We start from the raw sequence: 24975 nt of genomic DNA on the forward strand, positions 1-24975 counted from the left end.
TACGGACAACATTTCTCCCAAATTCCTAATGATCCTAATGATCATTTAGAGCATTTATTTGCAGAAAAAGAAAAATGGTTGAAATAACAAAGAAGATGCTGAGCTTTCAGACCTCAAATAATACAAAAAAGCAAGTTAATATATGAAGTTTTAAGAGAATCAATATTTGGTGGAATAAACTTGGTTTTTAATCATAGTTTTTATGTTTATTGGCATGTTATCCTCCACCAGCCTTACACACTGCTTTTGGATAACTTTGTGCCACTCTTGGTGCAAAAAATCAAGCAGTTCAGATTAGTTTGATGGATTGTGATCATCCATCTTCCTCTAGATTATATTCCAGAGGTTTTCAATTTGGTAAAATCAAAGAAACTTGTCATTTTAGTGGTCTTTTATTTTTTCCTGAAAAAAGCCGAGTTAACGAGCTACAGCGCTCTCAGTTTTAGACACATCGTGGAGCTAAGTTAGATATTAAACAGCTAGTTTATCTAGTTATTAACATGGGCTTTATAGGTAGTTAGCTGGCTGTAGGAGTTGTCAACGTTAGGTTAGGTTAGCTAGCTCCTGTTTTACGAATATAAACCTAACGTTACGCCGAAAGAGCTGCTGCTCTGTCTCACTGTAAAGGCAGTTATTTTTGTTTCTTACCGGCTAAAGCGTCGGGCTCCAGGCCCGTCTCGTTGTCTAATCCACATATTACGAAGTAGTGGGCGAAGCGGTGAGGCGCCGACCCGCTGCCCGCTGGACCCGCGCTCATCTCGGCGTTGTAGCTCCGCTCGGTCCGCCGCTGATACTATGAACAGAACAGAGCCATGTCCGCGGATTTAGGGTTTAAACAGCGCTGCTCAGACCGCGGCCACTCCTCACAGGCAGACCGGAGAGCTAAGCTACAGACTCGGTATAAACTGGCTGACCCTCCGCCGTGTGATTCTGTTCTCCAGTCCAGAGACTCCGCGTTCACTGACAGGCGACTCCGACCCGCTCTCTGACGACTGGCCCTGACGCGCCTCAGCCAATCAGCGCTCAGCAGCGCGGGCCCTTTAATAGCCTCGCGCCCAATGAACGGACGCTGATTGGCAGGCTCTCGTTGTTTTCATGCAGGCTGTGAAAAAATCTCATCTTTTGTTCATTCGTTAAATCAGCATTTTAATATATCTGCTCCAAAACGCATCTTAGACCTCCTTGTTAATTCTAAGTTTAATATACAGGTGTTACTGCAGTATTAGGAAGAGAAAAATTAAAATATGTATTCAGCAAGTCCTTTTTATTATAGCTAGCATTCTCTAACCACGTCAACCCACACAGCAGTGGTCACCAGTCCAGTCCTGCTCCTGGAGAGCTAACTACCTTTCTCCAACCCTCATCCACCCACACGACTCATGGAATTGTTGTCTTCAGGAAATGATAGTTAGTAGCTAAAAGAGGTATGTTTTTTAGCTGGAGGTAAGAAAAGAGAGTAAGGTACACTGTGATAGTGGCTCAATGCAAATGCTGTGCACAGACTAGGTTTGTGCAAGACGAGAGCAAAGACAAAGGTCATTAAATGGTCAAATGGTGACCACACTCTCCAGTTCAGGGGCGTATTAACGCACAGGCTACCCTAGGCTACAGCTTTGGGGTCCATGCAATGATTAGGGCCCACTGATTGGCCACGCTTTTTAATTATTTAATTTTCACCCAACCACCTCGCCCCGCCTTGACTAGCTTCGCTCTTCAGTCAGAGACCTTATTAATGATGGGAATAATGAGTTTGTGAGAGTGTGCTACCTACGTCGCAGTGATAAAGACTCAGCACATTAAAATTATTACATTTAAAAATCCTCAAAATTACCCTGAGATATAAATATAAAAATCAAATAATGATTTTATTTATGATTGATCACAGAATATTGCTGTAATAAATACAATTCTAAACAAATATTTTAAGTGATTGATGTAATTAATTTAAATATAATTATTTTGTGTGTGTGTGTGTGTGTGTGTGTGTGCATATGTGTAGAAGTATTTGGGATGGGGGGCCATTTCAAAGTGTAGCCTAGGGACCCAATTATCTTAATCCACCACTGACGATGACTGTCTTAACCAATGTTAACCAATTACAGATGACCATAGCGTATGATTATTAAACAGGGTGATTAACAGCTGGCTAATTATTCCAGCACAGAATAAACTACACAAATGTATTATGATAACACAGACTGATTTTGACTTCACAAACTGATTTATTATGACTAATGATTGATAAAGACAACATTGATAATAACTCTTATTGATAATAACAACACTGACTGATGATAACCACAAAAAATGATCTGAAAAAAATCTGACATTTCGTTTGACTAGACCCACTGATTATGATCTTCCAGACTGACTGATTATACTGAATATGAGCACATAGACTGATTGTAAGCACTGACTGATCATGGCTAGACAGACCAATAATAACACTAAAAAATTAGTATAAGCAAACGCATGATTAACGATTATAATGGCTTTTTTTCGATAATGACCTCATCATGCCTAAAGATGATTGAATTTGGCCAAACAGGTTTACAGTGAACACACTGACTATACTGATTTATAATGACCACACTGACTTATAATGTCCACATTCGTGACTATAATGACCGATTATATAACCACATTGACTGCTCATAACCAAACCAATTAATTAAACAACTACACTTATGGTTTTACTGACTGGAATGACCATGGCTCATTTTTGTTTTTTTTAAGGCCATATTATAAATTATAAATCATTAATAAAGATCTACACAATTGTCAGAAAGGTGTTATCATTTGCTTAGTATATTGCGATTCACCAATCAGAGCCTTTATTTTGGCTGATACGGCTCCAGTGAATATTTCGCTCTACAGCGCTGCCCCCTGCTGGGAGATCTGTGGCACTACCATGAAAGCCTGGTTTCAAATTCATTTAAATGGCCTTTTAGTGAAAGTATATGGGCCTCATGCCAACAGATCTGTATTAACCCAAATAAATTACTCAAAATAAGTTACAATTTTATGTAATATGATTTTAGATTCCTTAAGCACATGTTTTTCTAGTCACTTTAGAATGGATCAATATTTTGTAGAACTATAGCTATTTATTTATAGATGTAGATGTTGTATGCACAGTTTGATGAGAAGTTCAGTGGTTGAACAGTTTTAAAGTTTTATTTTTTCATTATCATTATTAGGACCATTATGATTACACTGACTGAGTTGTTTCTCACTATTTTCTTTATTATTGATCACTGTATTGATTATTGGAGTGTGGTATAATCTGTGTGTGTATGTGATGATTAATAAGGTCCAGATCAACAGGTTTATCTTCGGTACAGTAATACAATCTGTAAGATGACGCTATGGAAGACCACGCCCTTTAGTTGCTACAGCAACCCTTTGTAGTTGTGTGAGTGTCCCGGTAGCCCCGCCCTCCTGAAGCCACGGAAGCCACGCCCTAAAAAAACAGAGAGACACCTGACGGACAAAGAGCAGGTAGGTAGACTGTGCCGAATCTTCTCTAGAGAGAGAGAGAGAGAGAGAGACGGGGGGAGCAGAGTGGGCAGCATGGCCGCTGAGGAGTCTCTGTACCTGAGGACCGTGCTGTCCCTCCAGGACTCGGTGAAACCCGACGACTCGAGCTTAGCGCTGCCGACCGAGGAGCGCTTATCTCGGCCAGACTCTCCCAGCGGACAGAGCCAGCGGCGCTGCAGAGTGGAGCAGCAAGTGCAGCTCACCCTCTCCCGGAAAGGAAAACGACCCACGACTCTCACAGGTACTCCCTACACACACACACACAGCCGAGTTTCGGGCTGAACTCTGTCTCTGTCTGTCTCTCTGTCTCTGCTCTGTGGAAGTTTGTACCTGTTGAGTGTTATCTAGGCTGTTGGTACAGCTCTCTAACAGACTAATTTACTACGTATAACTCTGTTAATTGATTGTGGGAATAGACATCGTTACATTAGATTATGATTAGATTAAGAAATCTAAAATATAGAGCTTGTGAATTACATTTACAGTTATGTAACGAAACGGGGAAATCCCATCAAAATACAGACCTGTCTCTTTAAACATGATATGGACATTTAAACTTGATTTCAACACTACAGAAAATCTGAAGTAATAAAACTAAATTCAAACGGAAGACACGTCTTTAAAATATGATACATCCAATTTGATACAATCCAGTTTTTACTACTTAAAATGCTTAAAATTAAATGAAGGTAAAGTGTAAGGACACCCCACATGTATTACTACTTATTATGTGTAACATTTAATGAAGGAAAAAAATATTAATTTATTGTGAGTAAAAAGTTAGGACATCTCCACATTTATTACTACATTAAAATGACTAAATAGGAATAGGCACCAACAATATTACTACATAAGATGTATAAAATATAATGAATAAACAATCTTCCAATTTTCATTTCTGGTAATGCATAAAGCTTAATGACTTTTTTTTCCTCTTAAGGAGAAAGTTAGGATATCCACACTTTAATTGGCACTTAAAATGTATTAAATATGAAGAATAAAATTATTTTTTTCTTGTGAGCAAAACGTTTTTAGACCCCAACAATTTTACTGCCTAAAATGCATAAAATGAAAAAAAAAAAACAAAAAAAAAAACACTTTTTGTAAGATAAAGCATTAGGGCACCCTATATTTAATACTACTTGTGTAACATTTAATAACATTTTTCTTGTGAGGAAAAATATTATTACTACATAAAATGTGTATAGTGTGATAAATAGAAATGCAGTTTTCTTGTAAGGAAAAGGCATGGAGACCCCAATATTTTTACTATTTAGGTTGTATAAAATATAATGAATAAAAATTCTATTTCTTTTATGTAATACATAAAACAATAATAAAGAGAAAATAAGCATAAAATGTCTGACCTGTGATGAATAAAAATACTTTTCTTCTCTTGAGGAGAAGGTTAGGACACATGTTAATTAGTGCTTAAAATGTATAAAATATGAAGAATAGAAATGCATTTGTTTCTTTTAAGGAAAACATTTTGAGACCATCTCCACATTTGTTTCTACCTAATTTGTGTAAAATGCAATAAATGACTACTTAATTAGTGTAAAACTAGAAGTATGAGCAGCTGTGAAATCATCTGTTGCGCTGTCTCTAAAATATTGTTCAGTATATGTTAGAGAATAGTGTCTGGTTCCACACCCATCCATCTTTGAAAATGTAAAACAAAGCAGGAGGATGTAAAACAAATACTGAACAAAAGAACTGAACAGTGAGGGTTTTAAAGGATGTTGTGTTTTGTTTTTAACAAAACAGTTTCTGTGCCTTTCTCAGGTAGCCAGTCTAGTGGCCAACTATCATCCACCACACCAGTCAGAAATGGCACAATGAAGGTACGGCAAGTTTCCTTTCAAATGGATTTTGTTACTGTCATGTTAATACATTATTATGATATTTTTTCTCATCATTTGAAGTAAAAAGTTGCATTTTGTTTATCTTTTACAATAAGTGACCAGAACATATTTGGAATAAAAGCTTCAGTAACAATAAATTATGGTAAAATGACCAGTTTGGATACTGTGTTTTCTATAACAGAAAGTATGTTAAGGCCACGTTTTTTGCACACAGGTTTCATCAGTTGGGTCCATTAGACCAGCAAGAAGGGTGGATGTTTCCCACTGGCCAATTCCAGAGCTCCCCCAGGTTAATGGAAGCTATGGGATATTTAGGCATGGCCCTACTGGAAACGGCTTCCACTGGGGCTCTGCAGCCTTTACTCTACCTGCCATGCGATCCGTGCATTCAGCTGACCGCCTACAGGTGATGGCCCCCTCATGGCACAGTGCCCACTCTGAGGTGCTCCAGAACACCCGGCCGTTTGTGTTGGCCCGCTCCACCACTTTACAGCTTCCCAGCAGGCCCATCTGTGAGGATGATGCTTTGGATGACGTGTTCCTGCCTGATGGACCACACGTCACTCCCCTCAGATCAGAGCATCAGCAGGTGTTTCTAGAGAGGCAGAATATGCAGAGGTCTCTCAGTCAGCCTGGAGAGAAGCTGTTTGGGTCACAGGACTTGACCTGGCTGGTGGCTCGTGGTACGAGGGAGGGGTTGGGGACTTTAAGCAGGCGGCCTTCACAGACAGCCTCACTTTTCAACGCTGATGTGCACACAAACGGAGCGGTAGTGGCCGAAGAACATGAGGTCCAGCGAGAAGCAAGGGTCACATCAGTAAAGTAAGAATAATAAGAGTGTATATTGGTTGAAAAATATGTAAAAATAGAAAATTAAAGCAAAAATGTTTTTATACAGAGAAAATAAGTAAAAGTGTGAATAGAAATATTTATTCTAAATTCAGAGTCAAGAGTCAAGAGTTTATACAATACAAAAAGAATTTAACAGTGCACAATGTAGGGGTGAGTAAGTATGTGCTAAATGTTTAAGCGTGAATGTTCTATAATGCAGTACAATTGAGCAGGAGGTAGATTAATAATTGTATTTATTTATTTAGAAATGTTCTGTGAAAAAGGATGTGTGTGTGTAAGTATCAGTGTGTGTGTAAGGGATGTGTGGAGAGTAAGGATAATAGAAAGTAAGGATAATGGCTTTTTTATAATCATCAGCAGCGGCAGATATAGCCAATATTTCAAACCGACATTTGATGATGTATTTATTGTGTGCTGGAAGAGGACAAAGTGATGCTGGCTGCACATCGGCAATTCGCCAACATTCCATTATGTCCATTAAAATTAATTAATTTAAGCTCATTTTATTATTATTATGCATCTTAAAGTTATACAGGGTGTCTAGTTAGTTCTGTAAGTTATAAATATGAATATTGGCATTGGCAGGTATGTACATGTGTAATATCGGGTAACTGACATCGGCCCAGAATTCCCACATTGTTGCATCCCTTGTTGAGAGCACAAATAGCCTGTGGGAAGAAGCTTCTCCTCATACTCTTTCTGTGTTTCCTTCTTCCATGAATCAACATAGTGAAGAATCATCCATTGTTGAAATGGCTGTGGTCCATCACATTACATTTAACCAGCATTTAAGTTATTATTATGTTGTAACATCAATAAAAAATTAACTTATATACATCGTTAAGTAGTAGAGGTGTAGCAATGCATCAAACCATTCTAATATCACATCGCGAAAAATCTAACACTGTGCATTGTTGACCCTAGACATTCTGTTAAAGATCCATTAGATAACTAATGCAGCTGGATCGTTTGAACACCAACATTTGCAAACAACCAGCGCCGACCAACACCCCACTCCGGCATGGTTATAGCATGCAGCGCATTCCTCCAGCCTCCCAGCTCTAGTCTAATTAGATTATACAACAGCTGTCAGACCATTGTTTTCCTTCACTCAGAGTTTAAAGGTTCCATAGAATATAAAGTGTATTTTTGTTGTCGTAGATGAATAATGAATGTTGGGTACATGCATGTGACATAGTGTTCTGTTTAAAAACTGTTGTCTGTTCATCTGCTCACAAGGAAATAGTAACATAGCCAACACAGAGCTGTAAAACACGTTACTTTCTAAACCTTGAAAGATTGATCATTTACACCAAGCCCGCTAGTGAAAGCGATTTTGCAGACCTAAAGCTGGGACAGGGTATAACACAGTTGATACTTCGGGAGAAAATGATGTAATACTTTTAGTTAAAGGAAACTGGGTTGCTATGCAAACCAGGCCTCATGCCTGCAGTGTTTCCTCTGTCAGTGTTCACAGAAGGGTAACTCAAACTCAAGCTCAGAAAGTAACAAAGTCTTTGTGTAAGGATGTTAATTTTGCAGTGATATAAGCAAAGCTGTGCTACACTATGCTACCTTGAGCAGTGCCACAAAACCAGACAATCATTTCATTATTTTTCATTCTGGGGTGAAATAACAGGTTTGTAAATAGACTTGTAAAACAGCATCTGGACATTTTCACCCCAAACCACACACTTACTAGTATTACCTCACATTTATCATATTTAATAAAAGAATGAGAATCCTGAAATGTGAACCGAGTATCGTGTTTTAAATCAAATCGTAGGCTGACCATTACTAAATCATACATTTGAAATGATAGATTTGAGTTTGAGAGTGAAGATTTTTAAACAAACATTTAAATGTGGCAAAAGTGACAATTGTTCTTAGTGAAAAACTTTTCAAACCTGTCTACTTACAAACAAAACTGATTGTAATTAAGTCTTTCTGCATTAAGTTAAATACATTAAACATCTATATAAAATAAAACATTCTTATAATATTGTATCATGTAAAAGGACTGCAACATCTCTGTTTACAAGTTAAACTAAGCAGAACTATTATAGTTTGGCACAAAAGATTGAATGTGTGTGTGTTTGTGTGTATGTGTGTGTGTCAGAAGAGGAAAGCCAGCTGCAGAAATGACACTGAAGAGAGCAGTGAATCTGCTTTCTGAGGAGAATTCAGCAGTGCAGGTGACGGCTGCAAAGTTCGTACAGAATCAGTGCTTCAGCAGTGCAGATGCCAAGAAAACCGTAAGTAATACCATCCTATCAATGCGTACACAATCTTTTACGAAGAATAAAACGTCTAAAATTTCAACTGAAAACATCTCTGATTTGATTTTCTACTGTTTAAGGTTTGTGTTGGTTCTGATCTGCAGGTTGTGAGAGTGGTCTGAGACTGCGGAGTTTACAGTGATGTATCACTAATCTAGCTCATCTTTCTTCAGATGTTCCACCTGCGAGGAATCCCGAAGCTGCTGAAGCTTCTGGACTCTGAGAATGAGGACCTACAGCAGGCTGCAGCAGGAGCTCTCCGAAACATTGTCTTTGAGAACAGTGACAACAAAATGGAGGTGAAAGACTGCAATGGTGTTGCCGTGATCCTCCGCCAGCTCAATATCAACCGCGATATTGAGATGCGACGGCAGCTCACCGGTCAGTCAGCAATTATACATTAAAAATGTTTTTCTATTACATTTATATACACGCTATTGACATTGAAATCATTGAAATTTGTGTTTCAATCACGTCCATGACCACACGTGTATAAAACCAAGCACCTAGGCGTGCAGACTGCCTCTACAAACATTAGTAAAGGAATCACTCTCAGAAGCTCAGTGATAGCGGATGCTAAGGAGCACAGTGTGCAGTGTGTTCTTTTGGAAATATAGTGTAATTAAGTAGTTATTAAGTAGAAATTGTTAAGTAATTAAGTCTTATGGGTTGTGTCATCTTAACCAGCACAGTCCAGTTTATTTTACATTACATGTCAGTGAAGTACCACATAATGCATTTTTTTTAAATATGGGTATTGATAAGATATTTAAACAATTACTGTATTTTTAGCACTTTAAGGCGCACATAAAATCCTTTAATTGTCCCAAAAATCATCAGTGCGCCTTATAGTACAGTGCGTTTTATGTATGAATTTTACCAGTCAGATTGTAAGGAGCGTTAAAGCCACTTCGCTGAGCATTATAGTTTATTTCTATAGTTTAGTTCTCCAGTACTGAGACTCGAGACTGGAGCAGTATTAGCATTACCTGCTAACTGTGCTAGCTTTTTTGCCGTGAGAGAGAGGTGAGTATTATCGGCCTATAGCCGGCTGCTAACCCTGGGTAGCACTGCTGGAGCAGCATTAACATTAACCGCTAACCGTGCTAAGTGCTAGTTAGCTCTTTTCACCATTTAGAGGTGAGTACATCGGACTGTAACCTTCCTGTTTCCCGTGTTAAAACAAGCTATGTTGGACGAACCGTGGCCTGGGTTACTGGAGCGCTCAGGGTTCCTCAGTGTAGGTCTGTCTGGCTAGCCTTAGTGGAAACCTGCAATTCTAAGCGTACTGTAAATACTGTAAACAGAAGCATTTTACAGTTTTCAGGAGATAAATCTGTGTAGATTAACATTCAGCTTTCTTTTGATTTTAAAAATAATGTGCCTTATCATCTGGTGCATCTTGTGTATAAAGAATGGACCAGAAAATAGATGTTTATTGATAGTGTTTAAATACACAGTATGTTGTGTTTCTCTTATGCATATTGAGATTTTTTAATCATATTGCCCCGTCCTGTTTGAGGTCACATATAATATATTTATGGGAGGAGCACATATGAACGCCACCAAACTGGTTTATTTATTCATGAGAAACATTTTAGATGAGAGTAAACTAAGTTTCCACATGAACACTAATGTTTTTACTATATAAAAATGTTGCAATTTTTTATACACTTTTTTTTGTAGTAAGGACAAATACACCAACCTTTTGTTAACAAACATTTATAAGTAAAGACAAAAGTTTCCCCAGGATGTTCATGTTGTTTCCTAACAAAATCACATAAACTGAAATCAGATTGTCCCTGCAGTCTTCAAAGTCATAAGTAGGAAATTCCAGTAAGGACCTAAGTCCATAAGTGGAATGCGGGTCTCAGACGTTCTGTAACTTCCTGTGTAAAAATTCCATAAACCCTCAGAGATTTATTTTATGAATTAAGTCTTAACTGTTCAGATTTATGTCATGTTTAGTTAACTAAAACACATGTCCAAAAATTTCTGCACATCCCTTATAATGAATGCATTTAGTTACTTTAAGTTGCACACAGCTTTTGTAGTCACTAAAGAGAAGTACAAAGGTGAGTTAAGTGTCATTAGGATAGTTTATGAACTTTCATTGTGGGAAAATAGCCAAACAAATGATGTGTTTCTGTAATAGAAAATATTACTTTTGGTAGTTTCACAGCTAGGGCTCAGCTAAATGTTTAACTGTCACCCACCTTTAATCCACCTTATTGTCAATAGAAGTGGACCCTCTAGAACACTGAGCTGTGGAGCTGTGAGACGGTGTTCTCTGGAATGATCCAAAACTCTGTCTAATCTTTTGAGATGAGTTGAGGAGTTGGGGGTGAGGGGGAGTGGTGATCATTTAACTTCCTGACCTAACTAACACTCTTATTGTTCCCGAATACAATCAAATCCTTACATCAATGCTCCACAACCAAGTACAATGCATTTCCTGGACAGTAGAGACAGTTACTCCAACAAAAGCAGGGCAGTTTTAATGCCCTTGATTTCAGATAGAATAATACAGTGTATGTACCATCCTGTTTATTTAAAGGGAGCACAAGCTTTTCTGCAGAGATGTGCAGCTTTTAGTATTTAACAGCTGAGCTGAGCTGCTAACAGTGTCCACACAGCAGTTTTGCCTGTGTTAAATCAACACTACCTAAATTAACACTCATGCTGTTGATTTTACACTGGCAGTGTTGATTTAACATGTGCAAATAGCATTTTGTCTGCGCTGACCCTCTGGATTTGTGTCAGATAAGCAGAGAAGTTTTAACTCAAACTGACCGAATGCTTCAACACTTTGACAGTCTCTGTAGCTGTTGTTAGGTAGAGGATCTTCTCATGTTCACGTATTAGGGATAAATGTTGCTGATCTGATTATAAATAGTCCCATTAATCTAAATTACTAGGATTTGGAAATCTTCTCATTTTCATGTAGTTGAATGTGAGAGTAGAGTATAGGGGGAAAGGAATGACTGGGGCTCCTATGTACTAAACACACTAAAAAACAAAGGTACGATATACAGCTCTAGAAAAAATAAGAGACCACTTAAAAATTATGCGTTTCTTTGATTTGACCTCTGGAATATAATCACGAGGAAGATTGATGATCACAAGCCATCAAACCAAGCTGAACTGCTTGAATTTCTGCACCAGGAGTGACATTAAATTATCCAAAAGCAGTGTGTAAGACTGGTGGAGGAGAACATGCCAATATGCATAAAAACTGTGATTAAAAGCCAGAGTTATTCCACCGACTATTGATTTCTGAACTTTTGGAATATGAACTTTTTTTTTTGCATTATTTGAGGTCTGAAAGCTCTGCATCTTTTTTGTTATTTTAGCCATTTCTAATTTTCTGCAAATAAATGCTCTAAATGGCAATATTTTTATTTGGAATTTGGGAGAAATGTTGTCCGTAGTTTATAGAATAAAACAACAATGTTCATTTTACTCAAACATATACCTATAAATAGCAAAATCAGAGAAACTGATTCAGAAACTGAAGTGGTCTCTTATTTTTTTTCCAGAGCTGTAAGTACAAAAAGCACACTTTTCATAATTGTACCCTCAGAGGTATAATATTGGTCTTTAGAGGGTTAGATGTGTTACAAAGTATTTTGTACTTCAGACAGCAGGAAGTACAGATTTGTACCATTTAACCAGCCAAAAGGTACATTCTGTATTCTGTATCGCTGTACTAATAAACAATATATATATTTTAATTATAATTTATTTTTAGAAAGCCAGACAAGTTTGGATCATCAAGTTCTTGACTCATATTCAGTTTTATAATTGAATATATAAGCTTTATATTATATTATAATATTTACTGGTACAAAAAAAACATGAGTACAAAAAGGGCTTTTACTGAAAGGTACTCTATTGTACCTCAATATAAGGTACAGCCACAGGGACACACTATTTTTCTTAATGTGTATTTTCCCATTTGTAAGTTGCAGGATTTTGCATCTTTCTGTATTTTGCTACATTTGGTCATCCATAACGCACTTCTGATTGAGAATATGGCTAGCTGCTTCTATAAACATTACATCATGTTATTAGCATTGTACATTTTGTTTCTCTAAAACATTACAGCCATTCCTGACCTCCTTTACTTCTCAAGTCCTCATGAAAGTGCTGAACTCCTGTTCTCTCTTTGTTCTTCTCTTCTACTATATGCATCTACTTTACCAGAAAATGTACAGAATGGTGTTTCTTTAGTTAATCCCCGTCTCTTTTTCATGCTGGGTCTCTTTAAAGATCACTGAGCTTCCAGTCACAACAGGAATCAAAAACACAATCCTAATCCTGATGATCCAAGCTTCAAAAGCGCTGCTCCTTGCAATGTCTAAACCTCGCTTTAGAATTATAGCCCTGTTCAGAAGCTCAGAGGCACCTGCTGAGACACTTCCTTGAAAACCCCCTGTGTTTATGTTATTATTATTATATGTATTTAATTCTTTATCCAGATGGTACCTAAATATTGTTGAGTCTCATACAGGGCGCTTACAAGCTTTTCACTGCATTATTCTATTTGCTGTAACTTTAAACTGGATTTGAGTATAAGATAAATAAATATAACTGACTGAGATAGAATCTGTTTAGTTTAAGCCAACATCAATAATTTAAAAATAATCTTAAAGAACAGGTTGGACACCGCTGGTCAAGATAAAATAAGGTAATCCATTATTAGTCCCATAGCAAAGTAATAGCAAAGTCCACAGGAGCAGAGAAAAGTTTTAACAATATACACTAAAAAAAAATGTAAATAATAAAAATCTGGAGCATATTTGCATCAATATTTACATCAATTTAGATATGTGCACTTCTGAACATTCTCAAGCACAGTTACTGTTTAATAAAACAATTGGGATATGGGAAAACTTTAAAATTATGTAAATACACAGGAATCGTCTAAAATGTGCATATGTTTCTTATAAATTTCCTGTAGAGAATTTGTTCACTTATTGTCAATTAGAAAATCCACAAAATGCATCATCTGACCAAGGGTACCCAAACTTAGCCTAATATTAATGTCATATCTAGTAATATGTGATTATAAGCACATGTTTCTTGCTACATTAGGCTTGTAGCTCCATTATAGAACTAAACAACCAAATAATTGGTTGCTAAATGTGTCTTGGCTGATTGAGAATAATGGGTATAAGAGGAAAAAAATTGCATAAACTGTACAACTTGACCAATATTCTTCCAGATGTAATTAGCTCCTCCGTTCTTACATTGCATTGTGGAATAACAGTGTCTAACCAGACGCTGTCAGTCACTGTCAGCTTATGAGTATGTATGAATATGTATGTGGAGACTTGGTTATTCTTAACTTAATTTTTTTTAAAACTACACTACACACTTTACGCTCAAAAACTAATTATTATTAGGTTCGAGTGCGAGTCCTTAAAAAGACCTAATTTAAATTCTTGATAATAAAGGTTTTAGATTGTCTTAGATTTAATTTAAATTTGCTATAGGTATTAATTTTTTAGATGGTCTGTTTGATGCCAATGGGAAAGCACATAACGTTACTAACTAACATTAGCTGTGTGCTAGCTAACGTTACTGGAAAGAGAACTAAAGTTAGCGTAGAGCTAGCTAACATAACGGTGAGTTAGCTAACTTACTGGGGAGAGAACTAAAGTTAGCGGAGTTAACATCAGCGGAGAGCTAGCTAACATCCTAACATTAACTAACATTAACACTAACTAGTTCTAACCTCATCTCCTTCTTCCTGGTGCTGGTGAACGAATTAGAATAATTTGAAATAGTGCAATCATGAAATTCTTTGAATGCATTTTTTGTGCAGAAAGCAAATCAGGTGTTCACCGCACCTGTCCTACTCGTTAGACTAATCACAGAACTCGTTACCTGGAAAAAAATTGCTCAGCTGAGCTTTCCAAAAGGCCCATTTAGGCCATTTAACTGTGACACTGTTGTTTTATTGAATTAGAATAATGGAGAAACCGTTTCATTGAATTAGAATAAATGCTCGAATTTTTGTTTTCTGTGAAGAGTGTTCACTGTGCAGTATAAAGTCAGGGTTGAGTAGAATTTCTAAGTTGTAAAATCAATCATGGGTAAGCAGCGCGACCTCTCAACCGGAATAGTGGCTCAAATTCAAGCCCTTCGCCAACAAGGCTTGACCCAAACTAAAATTGCTGAGCAGCTCGGCATCAGCCAGTCTTCCGTCTGCAAAGCTTTCAAGAAAAACTGCAGCAAGCGCACCAACTGTTCCAGCGTCCGAAAAACTTCTGCTCGCGACAACAAGCAGCTGAGAAAGATCGCAGTCAGCAACCGGTTCAAGTCCACTTCCGAGCTCACCGACTTGTGGAACAAGCAGACCGGCGCTGACGTCTCCAGATCAACCACTTACCGTCGTCTGCGCGAACTCGGCTTCAAATCTCTCGTTCCAGCAGTAAAACCGATGCTGAACAAGAAACAAATGGAGAAACGGCTGAAGTGGGCCAAAGAACACGGCGAGTGGACTGCTGAAGACTGGCAGAAAGTGGTCTTCAGTGACTAATCACGCTTCTGCATCTCCTTCGGTGACCAAGGTCCTCGTGTCTGGCGTCGTGGTGGCAAACCTACAACCACGAGTGCGTGAAAAGATCCGTCAAGTTTCCCCAGAGCGTTATGGTCTGGGGATGCATGTCCGCTCGAGGTGTAGGGAAACTCTGCTTCCTCAAGAAGACTGTCAATGCTGCCGTATATCAAGATGTTCTGGAAACGTTCCTGATTCCGACTGTTGAGGAACAGTTCGGCGAAGAAGACTTCATATTTCAACAGGATCTTGCACCGGCTCATGCGGCAAAGTCGACCAAAGATTGGTTCACTAAAAAACAGCTTGAAGTTTTGGCATGGCCGGCCAACTCGCCTGACCTCAATGTCATTGAAAACCTTTGGGCCATCGTCAAGCGGAAAATTCGCGACAGAAAGCCTACTACGCTGGACCAACTGAAGCAGAACATCGCCACTGCCTGGGAAGCCGTGAGTGCGGAAACTTGCGACAAGCTGGTCAAATCGATGCCGCGGAGACTTCAGGCAGTCATACAAGCCAAGGGGGCAGCCACAAAATACTGAGAAAGTGATGATGGTAATTATAATAAAAATTATTCTAATTCAATGAAACGGTTTCTCCATTATTCTAATTCAATAAAACAACAGTGTCACAGTTAAATGGCCTAAATGGGCCTTTTGGAAAGCTCAGCTGAGCAAATTTTTTCCAGGTAACGAGTTCTGTGATTAGTCTATCGAGTAGGACAGGTGCGGTGAACACCTGATTTGCTTTCTGCACAAAAAATGCATTCAAAGAATTTCATGATTGCACTATTTCAAATTATTCTAATTCGTTGACCAGCACCTGTACTCCTCTATCCCATTATTTCCCTCTGACCTCCTTAAGGCCTTATCTATAGATGCTTTATTTTTAACTTCTATTATTTTTGTACTTAACCTCTTCTATTATTTGCACTTCAATATTGTAAGTCGCTTTGGACAAAAGCGTCTGCCAAATGTAATGTAATGTAATGTAATGTAATGTAACATTAGCGGCGAGCTAGCTACGTTACTGGGGAGAAGAACTAAGGTTAGCGTTGAGCTAGCTAACATTAGTGGAGAGCTAGCTAATGTTAACAGGACAGAACTAAGGTAAGCTGAGTTAACATTAGCAGCGAGCTAGCTAACATATTAACGTTAGAAGCGAGTTAGCTAAGTTACCAGGGAGGAAACTAAGGTTAGTAGAGAACTAGCTAACATTAGCGGTTAGCTAGAGAACATGCTAACATGTTCTGCATCACAATGAAACCAAATAAAGAAAATTGGTAACAAATGGGAAACGTTAAGTTTTAATTTTTTAATACAATACATTATTTTCTACTTAAAAAGTTATGACTGCATTTTTGTTAAATTATATTTATTGAGGTCTTAAAAAGGGCCTTAAAAAGCATTAAATTTGACTTTTAAAATGGAGCAAGAACCCTGCAATAGTATGTAGTTGTTTTGAGTAATTATTAGTTAGTTAGTAATTATTTGGTTTTTCTATTACACAGTTAATGGGGGGTTCTAAAGCTGGGTAATCTGTGGAAGGTCTGGTCTTATCATTAGGAGAGGAAAGTTTAAATTCCTAAAAATGTTGTCATTAAATAACCAGCTGATATGTCATTAAGCTCTAGTGTGTTATACTGTGACTGAAAGGATGTAGGTCTTACTGTCTGTCATTTCTTGAGTTTTTATGCTCCAAATCTTGGTTTCCTCCACAGGTCTGCTGTGGAACCTGTCCTCTCACGACATGCTGAAGGAGCACCTGGGCAGAGATGCAGTAAAGCCACTCACTGACAGCGTGCTGGTGCCCTGCTCCGGTGTCTCAGAGGGGGAGGACCCTAAACTAGAGCTGCTGGCTGATGCTGAAGTTTTCCTCAATGCTACAGGCTGCTTGAGGTACGAGTGACTCTTTGCTGTATGCTATATATATAACACTCTGAATGTTTAATCTTATAAAATGCATTTCTACATTTCTACTGTTTTTTTATGTGTCCACATGCGTCTGTCTTTCAGAAACATCAGTTCAGCTGGGCCGAATGGTCGTAAAGCCATGAGAGACTGTGACGGACTCATCGATTCTCTTGTTTATTATGTCCGCGGGACCATTGCAGATTACAAACCTGATGACAAGGTATGTAAATGATGGCCTTTTCAGGGCTGCACTGTTCACTGTTTATCCTGTTTTTTTTTTGTTTTGTTTACTGTAAAGTTCTGGAAAACAGTTTTAACTGTGTTTTCCAATAACAAAGCCTGTTTTGTATAGAAATCACAGAGGCCAAATTGATCCTCTGGGGGGTTAAAAGCCTTAATTCTGTTTCCCAACTGTAGGGGGAGCCTAGGAACAATCAATCAGCTTGTTCTGCTTCTCATTCAGAAAGCGTTAAGAGCTGAAACACTTCTAGGCTAAATTAATGGGTACATGTAAATAGGATGATTATTGTGACATTAGAGAACTAGCTTAGTTTTTGTTGCTTAGTTTTTTGTATTAACTGTGTGGATTGAGGAGTTCATGTTTAAAACGTCAACCGTGCTTACTTTGTATTAAAATTAAATATTCTTTATTCCAAAAAAGTAGAAATGCACATTTTGGCTGAAACCGAACAAAATAAAACATCTGATCAAATGCAGAATACCAAACACAGTTTTCTGCAGGTTGTAGTAAAAGCCTGGTTTAGTCATGAATATATTTTAAATTAGTGGTTTTTTTTAGTCACACATTTAGCTTTTAGTGTTATTCAAATCATAAATTATCTAATTATACATTTATTCATGCAATTTATGAGCCCTTTAAAGCTGAGGTGTTGTGTGTTTTGTCTTTGTTTTATAGGCTTTAGAAAACTGTGTGTGTATCCTGCATAACCTGACCTATCAGTTTGAACTGGAGCTTCCAGAAACGCTCAGACCAGTGGTGCAGGAGTCCAGACAGAGTCTTGCAGTGGAGACCCACACGCCAGGCTGCTTCAGTGTCAAGAGTTCCAAAATCCAGGAGGAGGACAATGTTAGTCATAGTGTTTCAATTATTTTTGCTTTATAATTTAACTGGAATTTACCTAAACCCACTAGATGTATTCAGTGCATGAAATTATGATTGATAATTAAAACATTACATCATTATTTTGACTTTTTATGCATGCTTAAGTAAAAAAAAAAAAATCTCTTACCTTTGGTTACTTACTACCGTTTTTTTCAGCTCTCAGAGTCAGACTGCCCCCTGCTGGAGGAAAACGGAAACCCTTGTGGTGTGGAGTGGCTGTGGAGTGCCATCACCATTCGCATGTACCTGTCTCTTGTTGCCATTAGCAACCGGCAGCTGACGCAGGAGGCATCCATAGGAGCCATGCAAAACCTCACGGCAGGAACCGGAGGGGTAATGTCTGGGTTATAAAATGAATCCATAGGGAACGACCGTGTCTGCACGTATGTTTTTCAGCTGTGGACCACAGGCCCCCTCTTTAGTCTTCAGAGTTTTCAGCCTAATCTCTGTCTAGTACATCTCTAACACATCGCTGATTAGCATCAAGATTATTACAGCTGATCTTTTTGTACCTGGAAAAGAGCAGAAAACTCACAACACACTTGTAAAAGAAGAAAGTGGACAGGTGCTTTAGATTAAAACACACTGAAAGAGAAGATCTTATTAATGATGGTCATTAGCAAATACCAGTACATGCTGCTTCTCACACTGAATTCCACAGCCTTTGAAACTTGCTGACTAAGCCAGTTGAGCCAGTTTCATGTCACCTTAAATTCATCTTTAATACAAGGTAGCAAAGTGAATGTGGCATCTTTAACATTATTAATTTGATGTTTTACATATGAGATTTCCTCTTAAAAAGAAAACATGATGATAAACACTGTGCATTAAGATTAGTTTCAGCAGCTGCTTTTACTAAGGTTAATTCCTTAGGTTATATTTCTAAGGTTAATAACCCCAATCAGTTTTTTTCACAGATGTCACTGTAGTTACTAATAATACACCTTATTATGTGAAAAGCAGGGGCTTCAAGTGGTCCAGAGGGCTAAGCGCTGCAAATATGATCAGGAGATCGCTGATTCAAATCCTGTTCGTGTAGCCTGCCATCGGCTACCGGAGCCCTGAGAGAGCACAATTGACTTTGCTCTCTCTGGGTGGGTGATGTCGATCAGCACAAGGCGTCTGTGAGCTGATGTATCAGAACCGTTTTACTGCAGTTTCCTCAGAGCACACTGTGATTCTACTCGGTAATGCTACATCAGCAGCAGCTTGGAAAGAGGCGGTGGCTGACTTCATATGTATCAGAGGAGGCATGTGCTACACTTCACCCTCTTGGTGTTGGGGCATCACTAGTGATAGGGGGAGTTCTAATGACTGGGTTGGGCTATTGGCTGTCTAAATTTCTAAATTTGGGATAAAAATGGGGATAAAAATTTAAAATAAAATATAAAAATATGCAAAAAGCCTTGGATTGTTAAAGAGTTATTGATTCAGTATTTAATCATAAGGCAAAAAGTACTGTATTGCCAATTATTACAACAGGGCTCAGTTTTAGAGCTTATAAAGCTTCTGTAAATTGTGAAGGTAACTAAGCAGTGGCTTAAATACTGAGTTTAAATGGTTTAATGGGTTAACCCACTTAGATTTGTTTGGTCATCCAAAATAAATTAAGCTGGAAGTAAATATATCTAAATCCTTTAAAAGAGGATATTTAACATGTATTACATGTCTGGCATTTGTCTTTTCCAGAGTGACTAACCTCTCTAATCATCAGTCAGAGCTCCTGACAGGGCAAATTATTTATTTAATACCTGTTGAGACATAATAGCAATGTTTCCATTCTTGTTTTAGAATGTGGAAAGAGAAGCATAGAGGGAAACGCCCTTCTCCTCCTGCACAGACATAAGCATTTAATGCTGTACCAGTACAAAAAGAATAGAATGGGTTGGGTTGGGTAGTCGAGTTTAACGCCACATCAGCTCGTTGGCTATTTCGCGGCAGGAAAGGTACTGTCTAATCACAAGGTTCTACGATCTAAGCCATCGCAAGGCAGACAGACACAGACAGACACACAGACACATTCACTCACACACTCACACCTAAGGGGCAATTTCAATCAAGTCCCAATTAGCCTGAACTTTGGACTGTGGGAGGAAACCGGAGAACCCGGAGGAAACCCATGCAGACACGGGGAGAACGTGCAAACTCCACACAGAAAGACCCGGGACGCCCCAGCCGGGAATCGAACCCAGGCCGTCTTGCTGTGAGGCGGAAGTGCTACCCACCGCGCCACCGTGCCGCCCCCCCAAAAAAAAAAAAAAATAGAATAGAAGAGAATAGAAAGAATAGAGTACAATAAGAACATAACATTAGAAAATAGAATAAGAACAGAGTAGAGTTAAATAGACCAATATAAGATTAAAATGGAATAGAAAACTGTAGAATAGAAGAAAAAAAAAACACAATAAGAATACAATAATCGAGAGTAGAATAAAATAGAATTAGGAAAGAATAAGTTCAAATATTGATAATACAATAGATTTAGAGTGCAATGAATATAATAGAGGGACTTAAAGAGAAACATAAAAGAAAATATGAACAAAATAAAATATAAATAAAGTAGTGTAATAATAGACTAGAATCAGCACATAATAGTCTATGAACATAATAAAATCCTATTAGAATAGAATACAATACACAACAATACAATACAATAAAATACAGTTGTGCCTCTGAACAAACACAAAAGAGGCTTACCTCTGTAACATGATTAGACAGTAATTCGCTCCGAATCAGAGCATCTGCCAAATGCTGTAAATGTGATGTGGGCTGAATGCTCTCTTGTAATATTTTTTATTGGCACAACAAATTGGTTAATCTAATAAATCTTGGCAACCTGCTGCTGAGAAACATACAACCCCATAACAACCTTTCTGAGGGTGTTTTGAAGTGATTCCATAGAAGATTCTCTTTTGGTTTCATGAAGAACTGTGATCGTAATAGAGATTTGTGAAAACCTTTACAACAAACATGGTTCTTAGGGGGACCATTAGTGTTTTTTATGGCATCATTTAAAGAAATACGCTAAATATCTTTGTATTTACTTATTATTAAAATGTTAACTTGATTTTTTGACACAAAAGACACAAAAGAGCCATACATATTAAACAGAGCTGAAAATTAGAAGTAAATACTGGTGCTAAATGTTTCACAGTCCCACAGTTGTACAACTTTCCTTTCCTGCATGTTGTTCTATAGGTATCACAAGCTGTAGCCCACATCATAGTGCTGAGAGAAAGCGGCCTCCAACAGATGAAGAAGATGCTCCAGGAGGGAGAGGAGGGGGTCATAAAGGTCTCTGTGTGTCTTATTAAGAACCTGTCCCGCTACAAAGAACTGCACCCACATATTAGTGAGTATCTTTCCAGCATCACTGCTGTAGTCCTGCTCTCTCTCTCTCTCTCTCTCTCTCTCTCACGTTCTGATCTTAATAGAGTTTAATCTTCATTAGTGTTTCCATTACACTGGGAAAGCTGCTGTGAAGCCTCACTGCTTTGCCTCGTTTACGTTTAAGCTTATTATGATAATGATGTTTGTCTTCTCTAGTTAAACAGGTGTTGCCAGAGCTGGTTGCCATGCTGCCTACATCTGACACAAACTCTGAACAGCCTGTGGAGATCACGTCAGTCTGCCACATTCTTAACAATCTGAGCCAAGCTTCTGTACAGAACATCCACGCCATCCTCAACCACGGAGTGCTGCCCAGGATCATCAGAATCAGCAGCAAAGACCACAGGTATCCATTCACACAGATGCAGGGCAGTCCATGTCCATTACCTAGTAGTACAGTACAGTAGTAATCTGCTGATTAATTTTAACAGTTAATCTGAGCATCCTTTTTTGACTAAAGGCAATATTTCAATGAAAGAATTGAAAGGGAAGCAATGTGAGTGGAAAAGCAGTGATAGAATCAAGCTGAATTTCTCACTGTAAAAAAGAGCAGTAGTAAAATGCATAGTAGTAAAGTGTATTGCCAGGGCATCTGCAGGTATTAGCATTATTAATTGAATGAAATGCTTTCTAAACAGGACCCAGACTAATTATAACCATAAGCCTCAGATTGGTCCATAACAATTAGTAAATAATATGGTTTATTTGAATTGATATCTGCAGTTGCTTGTTGCCACATCAATGCATTAATAATTTTTGGTGTAGGGTCTGGTTGCAGAGCTTTACTGTGACGCTTACTTCCACTGTGGAGACAAATATGACATGAACAGAATAAGCAGATGCTTGGAGCTCTCTCTGTTTCCTAATTTATTAGTTTAATGTTGTTCAAATAAGATTTATTGTAAATAGTTTTTTATATGTTATTGTTTTTTAAGTATCATTTTAATTCATTATCCTTTTCTGTGTTTACAGTCAATTACACACATTGCAGTTATTCGCTTCTAGTTGCATGTTTAACTTTTAGGTCAATAAAACCATAGCATTTATAAAATGCAATAAAACAAATATTACAAATTTCGCTCTAAATACATAATCCCTTTAGAATAAAAGGTCCTAATTTATCATCATTTATCTATGCTTTCTTTTCCTGGAATCGGGAAAAGATCACACAGAATCACAAAATTCACTTTAGTGTTGCTGTAGGGAATGCAAAAGCTTTTAAGATCTGTATCTCAAAACTGCTTGCAATGCAGAACCTTAAAATTTGAAAGGGATGGCATATTAATGTCTGTGAAATACTATACAATACTATTCAATTTAATTAATCGATATCACAAAAAAAACATAAGATTTAAATAGTCTCAAGACAATTATTCACTGATGTTCACTGATGCACAGTAATTTCTGACAAAATCAGGTTAAAACAAACAGTAAAATCAAGCTAGCTAAATTAATAAAATTGAATAATTAAATAGCTTATATAAGCATATTAAAAGATAATTATTAAACTTAAATTCCTCAAATCTAGCAAATTAGCTAATGATAATGTCGGTTACAATTAATTTAATAAAACATTTTCTTTCTACAAATTCTGATCAGTATTATTATTCTAATAATGCTTTGTCTGGTTCTGTCCAGCTGCAGTTCTGTGCACAACAGCAGTTAACCGTGCTAATGCTAACTGAGAGCGCTGCAAAACAATTCTGTATTCACTTTACATTGGCAATTGTTAGTTAGCAAAATATATGTATGGAACTGAAGTCACTACATTTCCAAAAAAAGTACTTTTTTACAGTGTAGTACAGTGTATGATCATTTCTAAGCTAGTACCTGTGTGGTAGTTTTTGGTTTTAGTGTTTTATATGCATCATGTCAGCCTCTGCGCTCATCTGCGCTAACAAACTTGCTTGTGCTCACAAGAGCCCATTTTTTTTGCCATAAAGACCAAAACTATATTAAGTGTGTACAACTCCCTCTAGTGGAGAATATTCATACCATTAGGTGTCTACAAAAACTTTTCCCAGCCTCAGAACTGTATACATTCAAACAGTCTTTGACAATAGTCAAACAGTGTTTCTGCTGTTACATCCACAATTAAGACCATAAGTAGCATTAAAAAGGAACAGTAGTTAGCTCAAATGTATTTTTCTGTGACACACCAATTGCTCTAATAATCTGACTTATTTATTCAGTATTTTGATCAAGCTGAAGCTGAACAGTTTTCTCACAGGTACAAACTCAAACAATAGAAAACTGTTTAGTAAAGCCTAAAAAAAAAATATATATATATATATACATATAATAATGCAGAACTTACAGACCTCAAATATTGCAAAGAAAACAAGCTAATATTCAGAAAGTTTTAAGAGTTCAGAATCAGTATTTTTACCTGCTTGGCTACAGGTGTGCAGCTCATAACTCTGATAAACAGATCTCAGGGTGCTCAAGGGTTTTATAAATGTAAACAGACATGGTCAACATTAACCAAAAGGTTTTTGTAAATCTGCAGTTTGTAGAAATATTTAGAATTTGGAATATATTCAGTGTAATTATGGCAATAATTAAGCTAAATCCCACAGTTAGGGAATGTGACCAAATTTCGTTGTATTTAGTTGTATTTAAAGGATTTAATTGTATGTATTTGTTGTGGTGTAGATATGGACCCACGCGAGCTGGTCAGGCTGCTGGTGTTCTCCTGCAGACCCTGTGGAAGCATTCTGAACTTCATGGAAGCTATAAAAAGGTCAGTGTTAAACTGATGCACTAATTGTTTTTTTTTATTCACTGATTGTCTATAAATCTTTAACTACTTATTTTAATGACTCTTTTATTTTGTAATTTGTGACAGGCTGGATATAGGAAGGCAGACTTCATTAACAGCAGAACGGTGAAGGCTGTCAATTCTGCTCGTGACTGACGTCAAGCGGAAAACAAGATTGCAAAGAAACTAAACAAAAAAGTTTTCAAAAATGTCAAATTGAGACAAAAATCTGGAAAAGGCTTTTGTCTACAAGTATGAATGTTATATGTGTAAATGTAATATTTTCACAATTGAGGCGTTTTGTAGTGTTTTTATATCTGTATGGTATCTGTATAAAAGTCTTTGTTTGTATTTTTTATTAAACTACTGTATTTTCAGCCTCCAGCCTGTTTTTCTTCATCCTGTTGCAGATGGATACAGATTACCTGTATTACGCATTGTAAAAATTATGCTCCTTACTCCTTACACAAATCATTGTTTTCAATAATCAGATTACTGATGTAATTAGATTTTTATTACATTTTAGGTGCTTACACTCTGATGTCACAAATGTAAATGACACTATAGAACACATATGGCCGTTAAAACCTTGCTGGAAGATGTGCTGCCAGACATTGTCTTCTGTCTGAATGTGATCATTAAACTGCAATGCCGCACCAGATTTGGGGCAGGGTAATTAAATATATATTT

General features: G+C 37.4%; 2 protein-coding genes across 12 annotated transcripts in view; one reads left to right on the forward strand and one right to left on the reverse strand.

Annotated features, from left to right (window-relative positions):
• Positions 1 to 989, reverse strand: part of dennd5b (DENN/MADD domain containing 5B) — a 67118-nt gene extending 66129 nt beyond the window's left edge. For all 11 annotated transcript variants that reach the window (XM_049474328.1, XM_049474326.1, XM_049474327.1 and 8 more), the window contains exon 1: positions 649 to 989. In XM_049474328.1, the coding sequence (XP_049330285.1) occupies positions 649 to 757 (109 nt within the window). In that variant the 5' untranslated portion in view covers positions 758 to 989. The remainder of the gene's footprint in view (positions 1 to 648) is intronic.
• A 2277-nt stretch (positions 990 to 3266) lies between these two features.
• pkp2 (plakophilin 2) lies at positions 3267 to 24662 on the forward strand. The gene is made up of 13 exons (XM_007233686.4): positions 3267 to 3781; positions 5326 to 5384; positions 5620 to 6227; positions 8377 to 8512; positions 8710 to 8917; positions 16819 to 16996; positions 17114 to 17231; positions 17928 to 18098; positions 18291 to 18467; positions 21333 to 21486; positions 21681 to 21870; positions 24180 to 24267; positions 24373 to 24662. Exons 1-13 carry the CDS (start codon positions 3574 to 3576, stop codon positions 24439 to 24441), a joined length of 2364 nt encoding a protein of 787 aa, XP_007233748.3. The 5' UTR covers positions 3267 to 3573; the 3' UTR covers positions 24442 to 24662.
• The last annotated feature ends 313 nt before the right edge of the window (positions 24663 to 24975 follow it).

Source organism: Astyanax mexicanus, chromosome 2 (genome assembly GCF_023375975.1).
Source record: "Astyanax mexicanus isolate ESR-SI-001 chromosome 2, AstMex3_surface, whole genome shotgun sequence".
NCBI lineage: Eukaryota > Metazoa > Chordata > Actinopteri > Characiformes > Acestrorhamphidae > Astyanax > Astyanax mexicanus.